Raw genomic sequence first — 17903 nt, forward strand, 5'->3', positions numbered from 1 at the left:
AATAGAGGGAACAAACAGAAAATCAGTAGAGATACAGAAGACTTGAACACGGCTGGCAACCACCTAGACCTGGCTGATATTTCTAGAACATTCTAGAATATGAATTTTTCTCAAATGCACATGAACATTTACCAAGAAAGACCATAGCAGACAAACTTTAACAAATTTAAAAGGACTTAAGTCACACAAAGTAAGTCCTCGGAATGTAAGGGAATTAAACCAGAAATCAGTCACAGAGGATATCCAGAATCCCCTCAAATACTTAGAAACTAAACAGCATACTCCTAAAGAATCCGTAGAACAAAGAAGAAATAATAAGGGAAATTAGAAAATATTTCAAATTAAATAAAGATGAAAATATAACAAAATGTGTGGGATACAGCTAAGGGAGTCTCTAGAGGCAAGTTCACAGCATTAAAATGCTTATATTAGGAAATATTGGTATCTGCCTTCTAGGATTAGTTAGAAGGTTAATATCCAGAGTCTGGCATGTGAGTGCTCCATGAATTGAAGTCACTGCCATCAACTTAACTTCGTTGTGGATGGAAGTGCAAGGGAGGCTTAGAGCCTCAGTGCTATAGGTGACCCCACCTGCTCGTCTCCCCTTTGCAGATGTGGATGAGTGCACTACCCTGGCAGGACAGGTGTGCCGATTTGGCCAGTGTCTCAACACAATTGGCTCCTTTCACTGCCTCTGCCAGGATGGTTTTGAGCTCATGACCGACGGGAAGAATTGTATGGGTGAGTCTCGCACGGTGCTGGGAGCCATCTCAGCCAGCCCCTGCTCCAAGTTTACCTGCGTCTGGTACTTCTACGTGATTGTGGTTTTATTCCATAACCGTGCGTTTATTTTAAGGAATAAAAAGAAAGAATAAAACCAGCACATCACACCCATATTTTCACAGGGTTCGTGGTTGAGAGTGAGGCTGTTTTGAAAAATCTAAATTTACCAAAGTATGGGATAGTAGAAGTGCTTGAGAGGGTGCTATGGGAACTGTGAAAGGTGTCTGCAGGTGGCTTGAGATTAGGAACTTTGTCCCCTCTTCCCCTGGATACCACCTGGCTCCACCCCAGGACCCAGACTATCCTTCCCCACCTGTCCCCGTTTTCTTGAGTCTCAGCCCTTCCCCTGGCTCCAGGGCTGCCACAGAGAAGGCTTGCCCTGGGGCCCTCAGCCATCATGCACTAACTGTAGGTGCCAGTCCTGGTCCCAGGTGAGCCCTCTGCTGCTGACTGGTGCTGGGTCCCCTCCTCCTCTCCACAGACACCAACGAGTGTCTCAGAGTCACAGGAGCCTGCCTGCCAGGGACTTGCCAGAACCTAGAAGGCTCTTTCCGCTGCATCTGTCCCCCCGGCTTCCAGGTGCAGAATGACCACTGCATAGGTGAGTGTCCGGCCCTACCTCCCAGCTCTGGATTCAGAGAGGCATCTCTGGGACTCTGTTCCCCATCCGTAACATGGGAACGCCAGCTAGTGTCGTGTTGAGGGTGGAGATGCACTTAGCACAGTGCCCAACGCACCGCCACACACTATTAGAAGCGCTCTGGGCTGACGGCTCCTTTCCTCTCCTGTCTCCCTCTCTCCCGCCTGACCATCTCTGGTCCAGTCTCCACCTGGGCTAGCTTTATATAGCGCGGGCTAACCTGGACCAGTCTAGCCTGGCCTCCTCCAATCTAATCTATCTGGGCTAGCCTTGTATGACCTGGGCTAACCTAGATCAGTTTGGTTTGAGCAGATGGGTTAACCTTGTACAGTGTGGGCTAACCTGGACCAGTCTGGCCGGGCCATCTCTGGTCTAGCCCATCTAGGCTAGCTTGATGTAATGTGAACTAACTCCATCAAATGTAGGCTAAATTTTATCTAATCTTGGTTATCTTTATACAAATTTTATCTCTGAAGATGGACTTTTCCTGACCATAATCCCTACCCTGAATATACCTTCTAGAAAATTCCCTTCATACTGCCCCCTAGTGCTCTGGCTCATACTGAGCCCTGGGGGCTCCTACTCTGGGTCAGTCCCTCCCGAACAGCCAAGGCTGTCCCACCCCAGCCAGGGTCCTGTCCTGCTCACACCCCACTCAGCTATGTCCCTGGCCCTCCAGACATCGACGAGTGCTCGGAGGAGCCCAACCTCTGCCTCTTTGGTACCTGTACCAACAGCCCCGGGAGTTTCCAGTGCCTCTGCCCGCCTGGCTTTGTCCTCTCTGATAATGGGCACCGTTGCTTTGGTGAGTCTGGGGCCACAGAGCACAGAGGGCTCTGAAAAGAGGTGGGGGATGGGGCAGGGGAGAGTCGGATCAACCAGGAAAGGGGGTGCCGCTTCTCGTATGGATCTCCTGGAGCTCTGCCTCACGGAGGGGCCGTAGGGTTGTCCTAGTCCAACCGACCTCTTGGCCAGACAGGTCCGTGGAGGGCTAACTTGGTCCAGTCTGGGCTAGCCTGGTCCCTTGGGCTTGGGCTGCCCTGTAAGGGCTGCAGTGGCCCTGCCTGGGCTGGCTTCATCTCAGCTGGGCTAGCCTCGTCTGGTGTGCGCTAGCCTCATTCAATCTGAGCCAGCCTCTTTTCTTCCAGGAACGAGGGGGAGGGCAGGACAATCGAATCAATATTCGTTATTCTGGGGACAGGTTTGGGCCAATCCCCAACAAAGAGGATTTCTCAGGCTGGTAGGAATCTGGGGTTGAGGACCAGGGGTCAGCAATGAGGATGGGGGAGCTGAAGTCTGAGGTCCTCTTGCTCTCTGGGATTAGTCACTTTGCCTCTGCAAGAAGGGGCTTCTAATCCAAGAATAATATAGCTGAGTTTGACCACTCTCCCTGTCCCTGGAGCACCCCTGGAGCACCCCCACAGCAGTGAAAGGGGTGTTGCTGGAAGGAATTCCCAGGGGTCCAACGAATGCCTCAAGGCTGACTTTCAATGGGCCACTGTGGGTCACACGTCCACCCCCAAACCAACCACCATGGCCTGAGGCCCGGAGTGTTCTGATTGGCTGCTAGTAGAGGCAGGCCCACCCATTTGCAGGAACCGGGGTGGAAGAGGTACGGGGTGGGCGAGCACTGCTAATGGCCCTTCCAGCAACTCTGGGCAATCACCCCACAGACACACGGCAGAGTTTCTGCTTCACCCGTTTCGAGGCTGGAAGGTGCTCGATGCCCAAAGCTTTCAACACCACCAAGACCCGGTGCTGTTGCAGCCAGAGGCCTGGCGAGGGCTGGAACGACCCCTGTGAGCTGTGTCCTCAGGAGGGCAGTGGTGAGCACCGGCCCTGTCCAGTCCCTCCCCTCTGATTCTGCCTGCCTGCCCCGCCCCCCAGCCACCCTCTACCCCCAGCTCCCCTCTTTTCTCTCCATTCTTCCTTCATCCCTCCACCCGCTTGGTGGGTCCTGAGTGCTGCACCTGGCCCCTGACCCTCACCCCCTTGTCCTCTCACTGTCCAGCCGCTTTCCAGGAGCTCTGCCCCTTTGGTCACGGAGCAGTCCCAGGCCCAGACGAGACTCGGGAAGGTGAGTCCCTCGCCCCCACGCGAAGAGCTCCTCCGGGCTGCCGCACCCTCCTCCTTTCCACCCAGCTTCGTCTGGGCTCCGCCTGGGTTCCCAGGTTTCAAGCTTCTTCATTGACCCACGGGTGGCCCTAAACCCCTCCAGCCTGGAGGGAAGGAAGAGACCCTCAGTGTGGCCAGGACATGACAGGCACCGTGTCTTCAACCCTTGCTGCTCACAGACGTGAACGAGTGTGCAGAGAATCCTGGTGTCTGTGCCAATGGCCATTGTGTCAACACCGATGGCTCCTTTCGCTGCGAGTGTCCCTTTGGCTATAGCTTGGACTTCACAGGCGTCAGCTGTGTGGGTGAGTGACCGGCCCGCCTCCCAGGAAAAGAAGGAGCAGAGGAGCAGGGCAGACACTACCCAGGGCAGGACCCTGCCCCTTAGCCACTGTCACTCTCCCCGCCCACTCTTCCTTCTCTCCGTTATTTACTCATCCATTTATTCACTTATTTGGTCACTCATTCATTCCTTTGTTCATTCATTCATTGAACACATACGGCATGCTGTCCTGCATCTAGCCTAGAGCCACAGCAGACCTGGCCCGATCCAGTTTGTGGCGGTCAGTGGGGAGGCAGACAAGATAATATCAAGGATGGGGGGCTCTCTGAAGGCACTGACCACCCCCCAGACGCAGACGAATGCTCCGTGGGGCTGCCCTGTGGGGAAGGCACGTGCACCAACGTCATTGGAGGCTTTGAATGTGCCTGTGCGGATGGCTTCGAGCCCGGCCCCATGATGACCTGTGAGGGTATGACCCTGCCTGCCCAGGACCTGGGCTGTGTGACATGGGAGTGGGGAGCTGGTCTGTGGGAGGAAGGCGGGGGTCCTGCAGGCAGACCCTCCCCAGCCGGCACCTCCACTGGCCCCCCCAGACATCGATGAGTGCTCCCTGAACCCCCTGCTCTGTGCCTTCCGTTGCCGCAACACCAAAGGCTCCTACGTGTGTACCTGCCCAGCTGGCTATGCCTTACGGGAGGACGGGACCATGTGCCAAGGTAGGACCCGCACGGGCAGGTGGGCACGGGCAGGGCCCCCAGGCTCCCCACGCCTCAGTCCTGAGAAAAGAGGGAAAATTAAGAGCCTGTGTCTCCAAGGGCAGGAATGAACAATAAGTAACAAGGTGAGTGGAGAGGGAGGCAGGTGACTGTGCAGCGGGTGTGCTTTGTGAGTGGGGCCTCCGTTTCTGTTATGAAAACGGGGTGCTAGCATTGTGGGTCCTGACAGCACAGTAGGTGTGGCTCTGGAGGCCTCTCCGGGGGCAGCTGGACACGCCCTGAGTGGGACGGGGCAGTGGGGACAGCAGTCATGCCCTGCAGAGGACATGTGGCAACGTCTGGAGACTTTTTTTATCGTCTCAGTTGGGTGGGAGGGTGCTGCTGGCGCTGAATAGCCTAGGGTGCTGATAAATACCCTACAAAGTGCAGATCGGCCTCCCACCACAGTTTTCTGGTCCCAAATGTCTAGTTTCAAACCCCAGGCCGGCATGTGGCCCCTCCAGGGCGATTACAGGGCCAGTGTTCCAGCGACAATGGTGAAGGCCCTGCAGATTCCTAGACCCTGGAATGGACAGGGGACGCGGGTGTTGGGGCAGTCCCGACGACTTTGGCTTGTCACGAGGTCTGGGCCCGGCAGCGGAGGGCTGGGAGCCTGGCCGTGCTGCAGGAGCCTCACTCCGGCCCCACCCAAGACCACCTAGGGGTTGGGATTCAGGCCCCCATAGCCTGGGGCTGGGCTGTGGGGCACCTGACCTTAGCCGCCATCTGTCCCCGGTCACCTGCAGATGTGGACGAGTGTGCGGATGGCCAGCAGGACTGCCACGCTCGAGGCATGCTGTGCAAGAACCTCATCGGCACCTTCGCCTGCGTCTGTCCCCTGGGCATGCAGCCGCAGCTCGGCTCTGGAGAGGGCTGCATAGGTGCGGGGGTGCCTCGGGGCGCAGGGAGCACCACAGAGGGAGAAGTCGGAGCAAGAGGATGCGGGCGGGGGGGCAGACATCGGAACTGGGGGGAAGCAGGCTCTGGGGGCCTCCCCGCTGGCCTGCCTCATCCCTCCCGTCTCAGATGAAGACGAATGCCGCGCCCAGCCCAGCCTCTGTGCCAACGGCCACTGTGTCAACACCGCGGGCAGCTTCCGATGTGACTGTGACGAGGGGTTCCAGCCCAGCCCTGCCCTCACTGAGTGCCGTGGTGAGTGTGGCCAGGCGTAGGCGCGGGAGACGCAGCCACTCGGTGCCTGTCCCTCCTGCCTCCTGGGAGTGTCCCAGGGTGGCACACGGGGGGTTGTTTAGCTGACGGGATCTGGGGCACCAAGGGGCACGCAGGGTTGTCGAGCTGATCTGGACACGCGTGCCCATCGTAGGCCACCGTGCTTCCCTTCCTCCCTTCAGCCAAGCACCCTGGAACAGCAGAGCATCTCCCCACTTCCCTGTCCAGCACACCCAGTGACCAGCCCTCCCCAGGGTCACCTCTTCCTGGGGGCTAAACCCGGCAGGTGACCCACGTAGACCGTCTGCCCCGGCTGTTTGTCAGTCCTGTCTCCACACAGTCCCCACCACTCTCCTCTCATCCTTCGTCATTCTGTCCACCCAGCAGTCTCCACCTTTCAGCTTTAGGCCAGACGCGTCTGTCCAGCTGCCTTCAGGAACCCCCATCCCCAATACCGCCCAGACACAGCTCACCCCAAAACAAGCCCACCTCTCCGCCCCCAAGTCCAGTCTCGGTGATGCCCCAGCACCTGCCCAGACCCCCAAGCCAGGCCGCTAGAGTAGCCAGTGGCCTCCTGTCCCTTACCTGACGTCTGGTCTCCAGCCTGTCCTCTCCACTTTCCACATGCCTCTGGACATCATCCTTCGGCTCTGTCCCCACTATCTGTCCAGGACGCCACCACCTCTTGCCAACTCCCCAGTGTTCCCCAGACTCCAAGCTGCTTGTTGACCCTCTGATCTCTCTGTGGCCAGAGGGAAGCTGCCCTTGGCTCTCAGAGAGCAGCCTGGCATCTGCAGCCCGGGGCTAGCTCTCCGATCTTCAGGTCTGTAGCTTTTGCCACAGCTCTAGCCCCAGCCCCAGCCCAGCGGGGGTGTTTAACACTGCCAGAGAACAACAGCTGGGAAGGTCGCACCCCACGCACAGACGCAGCTGTCAGAGACTCGGGAGCCCCTTTGCAGATGCAGCTCCCCCGGACCCGTGGAGAAGGGCGATCCAGACAGTGCGTTTCTGCCACCCACTGTCCCCACTCGTTCTCTGCAGATGTCCGGCGGGGGCCTTGCTTCTCCGAGGTGCTGCAGACTGTGTGCCAGGGCCCATCAAGCAGTGGCGAGGCAGTCACCAGGGCTGAGTGCTGCTGTGGGGGCGGCCGTGGCTGGGGGCCTCGCTGCGAGCTCTGTCCCCTGCCCGGCACCTCTGCCCACAGGAAGCTGTGCCCCCACGGCCCAGGCTACACCGCCGAAGGCCGAGGTGGGTAGGAATTTGCTCACAGGAGTGCAGGTGCTTCAGTGAGTGTGTGTGTGAGTGAGTGTATGTGAGTGTGTGTGTGTCTGTGCTGGCTGGTCTGTGTGGACCAGTGTGAACCAAACCCATTCTTGGCTGTGTGTGTGGGTGCATGAACTTGGGTGGATGGGTGAGCAGGTGTGTGAGGCAGTGTGCGTGTTCTTTGTTCTTGTGTGTGTGGGCTCGTTAATGAGTGTGTGAACGCATGTGGGCTGGTGTGTGAGCTGTGTGTGAACTGGGTGAGGACTACGAACCAGGAGGCGGGGGAGAGGGAGTGAGCCAGTCATGCATTTTGGATTCCGGTGAGTGTCTGTGAGTTGGTATGTGTGTGTGTGTGAGTGGGGGTGTATCTGTGCATGAACATGTCTCATCGAGCATGTCGGTGAAGGTGACAGGTCATCCCAAGTGAGCAGCCGTGACATCAGGGGCTGAGAAGGAAGCACCTTTGCAAGGGTGCTTCTGGAGGACAGAGGAGCCCCTGAGTATGTGAACTCATGATTCTGCAAGTGTCTGTGCGTGTGACTGGTATGAAAAGCTTGTGTGCCGTTGTGCTTCCACGTACGTAGGATGGCTGTGTCCCCTTGGGCATTCTAAGTGTCCAGTAGAAGGAGTTTCATTAGTGTGACATGCTGGCGGAGGTGCCACCTGCAGCCTGAGGTGGGATCCCCAGCTCAGGGGTGGAGGGAGGAGAAGTAGGGGCTGGCCTGGCCTCCGGAGAGAGGGCTGGTGGGCTAAAAGGAGGAGTCATGCCCCGGTGACCCAAGGCAGCCAGCCCCAGCCCAGCCCTACTTGTCCCCAGATGTGGACGAGTGCCATGTGCTCTCTCACCTGTGTCCCAATGGTGAGTGCATCAACAGCCTTGGCTCATTCCGATGCCACTGCCAGGCCGGGTACACGCCAGATGCCACAGCCACAACCTGCCTGGGTGAGCCCCTCTTTCTCCACCCCGTGACCCAGCCCAGCCCCTCCACACAGCACGTGGCCTGTGCTTCTGTGAGACAACCAAGTCCAGAGCAACAGAGACCGTATGGACCACAAAGTCAAAAGTATCCACTGATCTCTCCCCTCACCCTGGCCTTTTTTGGTCCATTTTCCTCCTGTAGTTCTGTGCATCCTAAGGTTTTCAGTTACCTTGAATAGCAGATATTCATCTCAGCCGGGTTGGCAAACACCAACCCAAGGACCGGATCTGGCTCGCCGCTTATTTTTGTTAATAAAGTTTTATTAGCACACCGCCATACCTATTTGTTTCCTTACTCTCTACAGCTGCTTTCCTGCTACAAAGGCAAACTTGAGTAGTTGGAGCTGAGACCGTGTGGCCCACAAGGCCCAGCATGATTACTCTTTTTTTTTTTTTTTTTTAACAGAAATAAGTATCAGTTCTTTATGTAAGCTCACAGATTCTGGATGGCTAGGATCTGGGTAGGAGACCTCGGCAGGGCTAGGGTAGAGACCCCAGCCCCTGAGCCCCTGGTAATGTCCATTTGACCCCCTGGCATGCTGCCATCCCCTCTAGATGTGGACGAGTGCATCCAGGCCCCCATGCCGTGCACCTTCCTCTGCAAAAACACGGAGGGCAGCTTCCTGTGTGCCTGCCCCCGCGGCTACCTGCTGGAGGAGGACAGCGGGACCTGCAGAGGTGATGTCCCTCCCTCATGCCCTGCGGGGCTCCATCCCTCCCCCCTGGGGAAGCCCCAGGCATGTCCCAGACCGTCTCACCCCCTTCCCACTGCATGGCGTAGGGCACCATCTCTAGGACCGTTCCCCTGGGAAGCCCTCGGTCCCAGCCGGGCCCGGCCCTGAGCCCTGGGACCATCTGTGCCACAGACCTGGATGAGTGTACCTCCAGGCAGCACAACTGCCAGTTCTTCTGTGTCAACACCATCGGCGCCTTCACCTGCCGCTGTCCCCCCGGCTTCACCCAGCACCACCAGGCCTGCTTTGGTGAGTCCCCTCATCCTTCACACGGCAGCTGGTTCGTGACGCTGGCCTCCATTTATTTAAATAAATAAATAGCAAGCAGATAGCAAATAAATAGTAAGTGCCCAGTAGCATCTAGAGCCTCAGTCTCCTTCCTTCCCTAGGGACCTGGGAGGCCTGCCCTCGGGAGTCCCTCTGACCTCGGCCCCAGACATCTGACCAGTCCCCACTGAGTCTCTCTCCAAGGCCCTCTCCAGGGTGCTCCTGAAAGCCCAGGGTCTCACAGGGTCCAAAGGGGAAGCTGGTTCAGAACCTAAAGCTGCAAGGGCATCTGTCACTCCCATCACTTCTTAATGTCTTGTGGTCCGGGAGAAACAGACCTCTCCTAAGGGCCAGCTCGGCCACGGGTGGCCCTATTCAGGCTCCCACTAATCCACTCAGCCAACACCTACTGAGCACCCACTGTGTACCAGGCAGTGCTCTGGACCAGAGGTCAGCAGACTCTAGCCCCCAGGTCGAGCCCGGCCTCCTGCTTGCTTTTGTTAATAAAGTTTTATTGGACCACAGCCATGCTTATTCATTTGCATATTGCTGTGGCTGCTTCTGGGCTACAATGGCAACAAAGTCAAAAATATTTCCTATCTGGCCCTTTTCAGAAGCGGTGCCTAACTCCAGCCTAGACTCTGAGGGTGCAGAAATGGACGCAGTGGTCAGGCTTGCCGCCATCGTGGGCTGTCCTTGCTGGCAGGGCGTCAGACCAGAAACAGACATAATACATTAACACCGGACCATGTTCAAGGGTGACATGAAAGTATGAAAGAAAGAAAAAGTGAAGCAGAGCAAGGAGATCAGGAAAGCTGCTATTTTTCAAAGAGGGATCAGGACAAGCCTCATCAAAAGGGGACATTTGAACAAAGATTTGGAGGAGGTGAAGGAGTGAGCCATGCATAAGTTGGGGGAAGAGCATTCCGGGCCTCGAAATGACACACGTCTCTCTTTTTCTGCACGGTGGACTTAGATTCCCTGCCTCCTAAGATGAGCACCGTTAACGTGACATTTGTATGGGTGCATCTGTAAGCGTGTGCACACACAAGCCAATGTGCCAGTGCACGCGCATCCCACATGTACGTGACACATAGCAAACTCACACAGGACTTCTTCTCACACTAGAATAGAGTTTAAATTCTCATCCAGGCCCCTACTGCATTGATACCGCAGATCGAAGCCTCCAGACTGTTCGTGACTAACACCTGTACAGCCTGTACTCTTGGCGGGTGGTCTTAGGCTAACTAGGTCAGGGGATAGCAAACTTTTTCCACAAAGGGCCCGTCAGTACGTATTTTCAACTCAGTGGTCCACATGATTTCTATCGTAATTACTCGACTCAGCCATTGTAGCTCAAAAGCAGCCATAGATGATAGGTCATGAATGAATGAGTATGGCTTTGTGCCAGTGAAACTTTATTTACACAAACAGGTGGTGGGCTGGATTTGTCCCATGGGGCCCCGGTTTGCTAACAATTGAACCAGAAGGTCACACACACATGACCACAGTAGGCCAGCCTGACCCTTGGTTCGCTTTGCTGGATACAAGGGAGAGAACTGCAGGTGGCACTGGATGTGTCTCTCCGGCAGGATCCTGGTGAGACTCCAGGGCTAGTCTCTGTGGCCCCTCAAGTGACAGCTGAGACATGAAGGATGAGACTACACACAGCTGCAGGAGCCACTCTAGCATAGAAGCCCCATTTCCCCAATGCCTCTTGTACCCCAGAGATCCCAGGTCCCCAAAGGAATGCACCTAGTGTTAATAATCTCCGTACTCAAAGAAGCCAAAACTCAGATCCAATGAAGTGTTGGATGAAATGTAGTGTTCCAGATGCAGTTTACTGGCCATGGCTGTGACCGCCACGGCAACGTTGCCTGGCAACTTGGGCTGCCATAACAAAATACCATAACCTGAGCGGTTTAAACAATACATATTTATTGCTCACAGTTCTGGAGGCTGGGAGTCTAAGATCAAGGCTGGGGAGGACTCTCTTCTGGCCTGCAGATGGCTGTCTTCTCACGTGTGCTCCCGTGGTGGAGCGAGAGCCAGAGCAAGTGCTCTGCTGTCTCGTCTGATAAGGGCACTAATCCCACGATGACCTCACGTAACCCTAATCATCGCCCAAAGGCCCCATCTCCAAACACCATCACGTTGGGAGTTAGGGCTTCAACATACACATTTTTGGGAGGCACACAAATTCTTCTGAGCCTGTATGTAACACTGGTTGACATCCCACAAGGACAGAGCGCAATAGTTACCCTGGGTCATTTTCCCATGGAAGAGGAGAAGGGGCTTTATTAACCCTTTACTCCCATGCCATGCACTGTCCTAAGCCCTTTACATGATTCGATTAATATCATTCTCACAAAAACTCAGTGAGGTGGGTATTATCTCCATGCTACAGCTGAGGAAACTGAGGCACAGAGAAGGTAAGTCATTCGCCTCAGGTCACACAGCTTTGAGGTGGCGCAGATAAAATTCAAATGATGTCCTCTATGTGTGTGATCTCAAATATTCACAGCAATTCGGCGAGGTGGGAACTGTTATAGATCTCATTTCACAGAGGGGGAAACTGAGGCAAAAAGAGGGTAAGTGACTCGCCCGAAGCCACACAGTTGATGTAGGCCCAGAGTCATGGTGCCCGCCCTGAATCCCTAACGGCCAGGTGGCCCTGCTGGTTCTCCATCCTCTGCAGATAACGACGAGTGCCTGGCGCAGCCTGGCCCGTGTGGCACCCGTGGACGCTGCCGCAACAACCCAGGCAGCTTCAGCTGTGAGTGCTATCAAGGCTTCGCCCCGGACAGCTCAGGCCGTGGCTGCGAAGGTAGAGCCAGGCTTCGCGTGGAGTCTAGGCTTGGGAGGTGGTCCTGAAGGCTGCCAGGCGAGCCCTCTCTCCTTCTGTCTTGCAGACGTGGATGAATGCGACGGGCCCCATCGCTGCCAGCATGGCTGTCAGAACGAGCTGGGGGGCTACCGCTGCAGCTGCCCCCAAGGTTTCACACCACACTCCCTGTGGAGCCAGTGTGTGGGTGAGTGGTGGGGGCCGGGAAGAAGGTGAAGCCCCCACCAAAACCTGTCCAGAGCAGGTGTCTAGGAACCATCCCCCTGCAGGATACTAAAGGTCAGATGGGCCAGCCTGGAAGATAGTCTTTTCCCCTCTGCCAGACGTCGGGGCTGCAGAGCCAGCATGGCAAAGTCCATTTCTTAGGGAGTGGTGACCTGGAGGGCTCAGCTGAGAAAGATTCTGCGGTGGTGCCTGTGACCGCGGGGAGAGTGTTGTGATTGATTAGCGATGTCTGCGGTGGGTGCGGCAGTGCCGGGCGGACGGGCAGGCGGGCCACATCTCTGCAGAGGCTCCGGCTTCGAGGGGGGAGATGTGTGTGGGTAGCTTTCTGCCCCTCTGACCCTCAGCTTCTACACTTCCTTTGCTCTGGGCACTGCCGCCTGACCCTTCTGGACACTCTCTCCTTTCGTGGCCTCTGGGATATGGCCGTCCCCACTCTCCCGCCACCTCGCCAGCATTGCCTTTTCTCCAGCTCCTCCTCCTGCCCCTGTGGTGGGTCCTCAGCTACAGTCTACATCTGTCCCCCACCGCCCTGTGGCGTGCGGCCCCTGGGGACCACCCAGACCGTCGCCTCTGCTGCCAGCTCCCCGTTCTCAGCCTGTCGCCTCCGCTGTGGCTTATTCACTCTTTCGGCCGTGGTTTCCCCAGGACCTCCCTGGCAGCAGGCCCTGCAGAGACAGATATGAGCCGAGAGACGGATTCCATCCCTGCCCTCTAGTCCAGCCTCATGGGGCAAATGGGGGTTGGTTAGGCATTGGTTCTCAACTGGGACCCGTTTTGCACCCTGGGGCACATTTTGAAGTGTCTTGGAGACATTCGTAGTTGTCACAATGGGCAGTGGGTGCTCCTGGCGCCCGGGACCGGCGCTTCCTTGCCCCCCAACAGGGATCCGGTCACACATGTCAACAGTGCCAAGGAGGAGAGACCTTGTTTTAGACCACCCCACAATTTAGGATTTCCGGGATGTTTAGAGAAATGCTTTGGAGGAGAATTACAGGGCTGCGGGGCTCATGGGAGATTGATGGAGGTTTTGACATTGGCCTTGGGCTCTGAAAGAGGAGCCGAAGTTGCCAAGTGTGGGGGAGGAGCAGTACGGGTGCAAACGCTGGTCCCCCACCTCCCACGTCGTCTCTCTCCCCCTCCCCACTCTCAGACGAGAATGAATGTGCCCTGTCGCCTGCGGCCTGCGGCAGTGCCTCCTGCCACAATACACTCGGTGGCTTCCACTGCGTCTGTCCCTCTGGCTTTGACTTTGACCAAACCTTGGGTGGCTGCCAGGATGTGGATGAGTGTGCAGCGCGGGGGGGACCCTGTAGCTACAGCTGTGCCAACACTCCCGGTGGCTTCCTGTGCGGCTGCCCCCGAGGCTACTTCCGGGCTGGGCAAGGGTGAGGGGCTTGAGTGGGGTGAGCACAGACCCTCCTATCCTGGCAGTGAACACACACGTGCAGGCCCATGCACACACACACGTACATGCATGTGCACAGAAAATGGTGCACTGAGCCCCAGCAGCACCCGTACATATGCACACATAAGCTCACACCCCACTGTGGTGTAATTGTCCTCATGGCACTCCTGCATGCTTGCATGCCCACCGTGATAGGTGCACACTTCTCCATTATACACACAAATGTTTTCATGGCTCACACTGTGCCAACATGCCTGGGCACCCTCGTGCGTTCATCTATCTCAACACACACACGCACAAGCACACATCCGCATCCCAGCGTGCATGCAGGCTTGCACGTGCACAGACCTTGGGTGCACTCAGTTACATTCATGCACTCCTGCATGCATGCAGGCTCACACCACTGCCCAGGTAAGCCAAGGATGCACGTGCACACACAAATGCATGTCCCCGTAGGTGCATGCAAAGCCACAGCGGCACATTTGCATAACAGTGCTTGTGGCCACAGGCAGCATGGCTCCAGTGGAATGTGAGGGTGGCGGGGAGGTCCTACTGTCTTTCCCCTGAAGATCTGCCACCCCACCCCGCCCCCCGTCCTGGCTTAGGCACTGCGTCTCCGGCCTGAGCCTCAGCCCTGGATCCCAGAACGGCCCAGACGAGGAGCTGCTCACACCTGAAGCCTGTTACGAATGCAAGATCAACAGCCTCCCCTCTCGTGACCGGCCACGGCGCAGCATGCACGGGGACCGCCAGGTGCCGCAGGGGATGCACTGGGTGTGGCAGTACTGTCGGTGGGGGCAGGCAGAGAACCGGCCAAGGGTAGGAACACCAGACTCTGTGTCCCAGCTTGTCCCTGAGTCGTGGTGCCTGCTTGGGCTTTCCTGCACTTTCTCAGCCCCCGGGGCTCTCTGGGGAGCACAGGCTCCCAGCGCTCCACCTCACTTCTGGTGACAAATCAAGTTACCTCCTATACAGACTCACGCTGGGCTGTGATGCTCCCCGTGATCCCTTTCATGGCACTTGGATGCAGAAGAAAGGGCTTGGCTCTCCCAACCCTGCCTGGCCCCTGGAACTTGTCACCCCTCACCTCTTGGCTGGCAAAGCCCTCCCTCAGGCTCCTCTGAATTTATCACCAACGGGGCGCAGAGCAGCCAGCTTATCCCCTTCGTTCGTCACCCTCCTTTAGACCCTTCACCTCTACACCTCTTTCCTGTACCTGCGATGCTTGGGCCTCCTGTCACCTCATCTCTAGAAATTGCGGGGGTCCTCCCCGCACTCTGAGGGACAGCAGAGCAGCCTGTAGCTCTGTCCCTTCTGCCCCTTGGGGGTCACTCCAGCCATGACCCAGACCCCAGGTTATGCCACATGGTGGTTTTGTCCCTAAGGCCACTGCTAGTCAGCCTTGTCACCATCCCCCAAAAGATCTGAAAGCCAAACATTTATTAAGCACCTACTTGATGCACACTGCGTTCACGGCCTCTCAATGTTTACAACAGCCTTGAGAGGTACAGATGCCACTATCGTACCCATTATACAGATTGAGAAACTGAGGCTCAGAGAGCTCAGGTCACATGTTCAAGCTGCCGAACTTGAAAGTGGCAGAGCAGAGATTCCACAGCTGCACTGCATGGCCTTTTCTTTATAAGCAGCCTTGGTCTTCGTGGCCAGGCATCCTGGGCTCCTCTGCAGTCACCACCCTCTGACACCATCACTTTATGTGATTTCGAAAAAGATCAGTGAGCACAGGAGCCATTACCCCCATCTGGGACCAAACTCCTTCACTCCGAAGGTTTTGCTGAACACCTACTGTGCGCTGGGCACCGTGATGGGGCAACAGTGAACTAAGCGAAAGTCCCTGTGCCCATAGGGCTGACATGCTAACAGAGAGACAGAAAAGAAACAAGTAAAACACTGTATTTTACAACACATGGCAAAAATATGATACATGATAAATGCTATGGGGGAAATGAAGGCAGAAGTAGGATAGGAATATTAGGTCTGAGGGGCTTTTAATATTAGATTAACTAAATATGGTTAATGGTTCCAGGAACCGTTTATCTCTCGTTTTTTTCCCCCTCTTGCTGGGAAAAATGGTGGCTATATATATTATCTCATTGTTACCATTATTTTCTGCAAGCTTCACAACGGTAGGGCCCTGTGTCTGTCAGCTTTGCCACTGTGTAGCCAGCCATTGGTCCTCAGTAGGAGTGAGTGGGGTGGTTGTCAGGGCTCCTGGGATGGGCTTTGTGGCTTTGCCTGCAATACCCACAGACTACCAGCAGGCGTCAGTAGGAGCACATGTTTGAGCAACACCTAATGGGGAAGGGCTGAAATCTCCAGAACTGAGGGGATGGGAAAAGGAATAGTTTTCACTTTAATGCAATAGCAAAACACTCCATCAGCATGTCAATTAGGCGAAACAAACAACACTGCCCAGAGCAAAAAAGAAAACAGATAACCTCCTGTGGCGTTGGATGCAGCACCCAGCCTGGGTTAGCCTGCCATTGAGACTGGCTGGCTTACTCAGGGCCCTGTCCGGCTGCCAGGACCAGGAACACACTCACTCACAGGAGCTCAGATAAAGAGGGGTTTGTCATCTGCACACAGAGGGCTCTCAAGGAACCCAGATGCAGGAAGCACAGCGGGCCTCCGGGAACCGGAAAGCTGGCGGGCAGCTCTCGTCTCCGGCCTCACTGGGTCTCGTACTTCCCTCGCTGTGTCCGGTCTAGTATCCTCTCTGGGGCTGGCTTCTGCTGCAAGGCCCTTGGTCATTACTCCAGCCACCCCAGGCCACCTTTGATTGACCTTAGGGCTCTGGGGCCCGACACCATCTGACACCCTGTGCAGAGGGCTCTGAAGGCAAATTCTCAATTCTCTCTGCCCAGACTGGCAGTTGATCTCACTAAAGCCGTTCCGCCGAGGCTAGGGGTCAGGAGTCAGCATGTAAAAGTGGCCGGCCACCTTCCCTCTTTGCTTTCCATCTGGGAACCAGCCTCTGCTTTCATGCCTGTTCATAGCTCATAAATAACGTTGTCCTTGTAGATGAGGGGCTAGACAGAAGTCAAGGGCAGAGAGTGTTCCATGCTTTCCTCCGCTTTAGACATTGGATAAACTCTCCCCTTGGCCAAGGCTGCATGGCCCCCTACCCACCGCCTTCTGGTTCTGCTGGCCTCTGACCATCATCCACCTGGTCTTTCTCCCCCAGGTGAGCATGGCCAGCCTAGACTCAGAGGCCCCGCTGACCTTGAGCTTGAACCTCTCGCGCCTGGGCCGGGCCGAGCACATCCTGGAGCTGCGGCCAGCACTGGAGAGTCTGGGAGGCCGTGTTCATTATGTCATTGCCCGTGGCAACGAGCAGGGTTTCTTCCGCATGCATCACCTCCGCGGCCTCAGCTCCCTGCAGCTGGGGCGGCGGAGGCCGGGGCCTGGGACCTACCAGCTGGAGGTGGTGAGCGCTGCAGGGCCCTGGGGCATCTGGCCAGAGGGGCAGCCGGGGCCAGGGGTCCTAGCTTTGCGGCTGAAGGTGCGGCTGCAGCTGCTGTAGCCAGGAAAGGCCTGCGCCCGACTCCTGGCTTCAGGCCCCTCCCACAGTCTCCTCTCCAGACTCACTGCCTGGGCACCGCCCAACCCCTGCTTCATTCCATGGAGTTTTGGGGAAACTGATGAATCTGCTCGCTACACACCGCAGGGAGACCCCGGTGACGAGCCCTGGCCTCGATGGGCCCCCCGGCCCCCATGCCATCCTCCTCTCCAGTCATGGAAGATCCTGGAACTGGGAAGGATCGATCCCTGGTGGTAATGGCTGACCAGGTGGAACCCAGAACTCAGGAAAAATGACGTGCTACACTATGACCTCAGGCGAGCCCAGCCTCTCTCCAACACTCAGTCTTTCCTGGAGACAACTAGAAGCCGCGGCCTGCACCTTCCACCTCCAAACGAGGGTCAAGCAGGGCCCTGGGATTCCCTGCATCTGGTCAATCTCAGGCTTAAACTTCTGCACTGCACCAAGGCTCAGCCCCTGGAGGGTCAGTGGGACATGGGATGGCAGCTGCATTGGGCATGGGGCTCATCCCTCCAAGCAGTAGGGCCGAAGGGGCCCCAGCCAGAGTTGGTGACACACAGCCATTTTCATGCCCCCAGGGAACTGGGCTAGGGTTCCAAGGATGCTTTATATCAGAAGCAGAAAAACAATAAAGTTATTTTGGGTTACCTCTGCCCCCTTGGCACACTCTCAAAGTAAGTAGATACTGCCTACAGCAGCACCACACGGGGAACCAGAGGCCCCAGAAGGGCAGCAGCTGTGGGAAGGATGGGCTTCAGCTCTGTGCTCTGAAGAGAAAGTGTAGGTGAGAGGTGGGTGGACCCAGGGGTGGGGACAGGATCTCAGGGTACAGGTAGGCCCTGCCAACTTCAGACCTGTGAGTTTGGCACAAACTGAG

At 56.5% G+C, this 17903-nt stretch overlaps 1 protein-coding gene across 1 annotated transcript in view; it reads left to right on the forward strand.

The window, feature by feature from the left end:
* Positions 1–17008, forward strand: part of FBN3 (fibrillin 3) — a 52193-nt gene extending 35185 nt beyond the window's left edge. Inside the window, exons 45-63 of the mRNA XM_006917251.2 lie at positions 613–741; positions 1265–1384; positions 2103–2228; positions 3097–3249; positions 3435–3500; positions 3718–3843; positions 4171–4290; positions 4415–4537; positions 5323–5457; positions 5603–5728; positions 6788–6994; positions 7827–7952; positions 8544–8666; positions 8855–8971; positions 11688–11816; positions 11902–12021; positions 13210–13444; positions 14070–14217; positions 16670–17008. Of these exons, the coding sequence (XP_006917313.2) occupies positions 613–741; positions 1265–1384; positions 2103–2228; positions 3097–3249; positions 3435–3500; positions 3718–3843; positions 4171–4290; positions 4415–4537; positions 5323–5457; positions 5603–5728; positions 6788–6994; positions 7827–7952; positions 8544–8666; positions 8855–8971; positions 11688–11816; positions 11902–12021; positions 13210–13444; positions 14070–14217; positions 16670–17008 (2768 nt within the window). The remainder of the gene's footprint in view (positions 1–612; positions 742–1264; positions 1385–2102; positions 2229–3096; positions 3250–3434; positions 3501–3717; positions 3844–4170; positions 4291–4414; positions 4538–5322; positions 5458–5602; positions 5729–6787; positions 6995–7826; positions 7953–8543; positions 8667–8854; positions 8972–11687; positions 11817–11901; positions 12022–13209; positions 13445–14069; positions 14218–16669) is intronic.
* The last annotated feature ends 895 nt before the right edge of the window (positions 17009–17903 follow it).

Source organism: Pteropus alecto, unplaced genomic scaffold (assembly GCF_000325575.1).
Source record: "Pteropus alecto unplaced genomic scaffold, ASM32557v1 scaffold37, whole genome shotgun sequence".
Lineage (NCBI taxonomy): Eukaryota > Metazoa > Chordata > Mammalia > Chiroptera > Pteropodidae > Pteropus > Pteropus alecto.